Source organism: Charadrius vociferus, unplaced genomic scaffold, assembly GCF_000708025.1.
Source record: "Charadrius vociferus isolate BGI_N301 unplaced genomic scaffold, ASM70802v2 scaffold115, whole genome shotgun sequence".
Classification (NCBI taxonomy): domain Eukaryota; kingdom Metazoa; phylum Chordata; class Aves; order Charadriiformes; family Charadriidae; genus Charadrius; species Charadrius vociferus.
The window spans coordinates 42,684-44,033 of NW_009648636.1; the positions used below are offsets into that span (position 1 = coordinate 42,684).

Below are 1,350 nucleotides of genomic sequence, written 5' to 3' on the forward strand. Positions count from 1 at the left end.
TGTCTTTCGTCTTGTGCTGCCGAAAGGGGCTGTGCCTGCGGCCGCGGGGGGGAGAGAGGAACTCAGCGGCGCCCACCCGTGCCCCTCCTGCGCCCACACCCGCGTCCGCACGCTCACCCCCGGAGCAGCTTGAAGAGCATGCAGCCCAGCGAGAACCAGTCGGCGCTGCTGTCGTACGCCACTCCTTTCTGCAACACCTCCGGAGCCATGTACCCGTGGGTGCCCCTGTGGGGGCAGAGAGAGGGTCAGGGGCCGTGCCAGGCAGGAGGGCACAGGGCGGGCAGGGGCGCGGGCACACTCACACACTGGCGTGGGGTTTCTTTTTGGAGAAGTCACAAGCCAGGCCCAGGTCTGAGATGCGGACGTGCCCAAACTCGTCCAGGAGGATGTTTGCCGGCTGTCGAGACACCGTGTCACCCCCGAGCTCAAGCGCTGTCCGTGGGCACGGGGTGGGCAGCGAGGCTGGGGGTGCCCACATGGGTCAGGTTGGGGTACTCCGTGGGATTTGGGGGCGGCTGTGGGACCGGGAAGTGCTGGTGGAGTCTGTGAGTGCCCTCAGAGGTCTCGGGATGCTTGCGCAGTCCCAAGGGTGCCCAAGGAGTCTGGGGTGGGTTCCTGCAGGGGCAGTGGTGCCCATGGGACCTGGGGGTGCCCTCTGGGTTGGGGAAGTGCCCATGGGGTCTGATGGCTCCTACAGGGTCTGTGGGTGCCTGTGACACCTGTGGGTGCCCACAGGGCCCGGGGATGCCAATGGGGACTCTATCCGCAGGGTCCGAGGGTGCCCGTGGGGGTGTGGGTGCTCGAGGTGTCTGCGGGGTGCCCGTGGAGTCGGTCACCTTGAGGTCGCGGTACACCACGAAGCGGCTGTGCATGTGCTCCAGGCCCAGGATGATCTCGGCCGCGTAGAACCTCATCTCCTCCTCCGAGAAGACGCCGTGCTGGGACAGGTGATAATGCAGGTCTCCCCCTGTGGTGACAGGGACCAGATGTCACCCTGTCACTGCCCTCTGCGCCCTGGGGATGGCGCTGGCAGGGGTTTGGAGCCCATGGCTCAGGCCAGTCATGGTGCTGGGGCCGGGAATTGGTCCCTTGGGACCAGCGTCTCTCACCGTTCATGAGGTCGAGGATGAAGCTGAGCTTGTCGGGTGTGTGGAAGGCGTACGACATGCACACGATGAACGGGCAGCCCTGGCAGGAGCGACCAGCCTGTACCCGGGGTGCCGGCCCGGCCCGGCGCCCGCCTCCTCTCACCCCGGTGCTGACGAGGGACAGCATGATGCGCTCGTTGAGGGCCAGGGTCTCGCCCTGCTTCATCTTGATGCGTTTCTTGTCCAAACACTTCATTGCGTA

The 1,350-nt window shown here is 66.0% G+C and overlaps 1 protein-coding gene across 1 annotated transcript in view; it reads right to left on the reverse strand.

Annotated features, from left to right (window-relative positions):
- Position 1: 1 nt before the first annotated feature.
- Positions 2-1,350, reverse strand: part of LOC104287546 (beta-adrenergic receptor kinase 1) — a gene marked incomplete at its 3' end in the record, with an annotated part of 12,236 nt that continues 10,887 nt past the window's right edge. The window contains exons 11-14 of the mRNA XM_009886268.1: positions 837-967; positions 303-397; positions 118-225; positions 2-35 (exon numbers count right to left, since the gene is read on the reverse strand). Coding sequence (XP_009884570.1) covers positions 2-35; positions 118-225; positions 303-397; positions 837-967 — 368 coding nt within the window. The remainder of the gene's footprint in view (positions 36-117; positions 226-302; positions 398-836; positions 968-1,350) is intronic.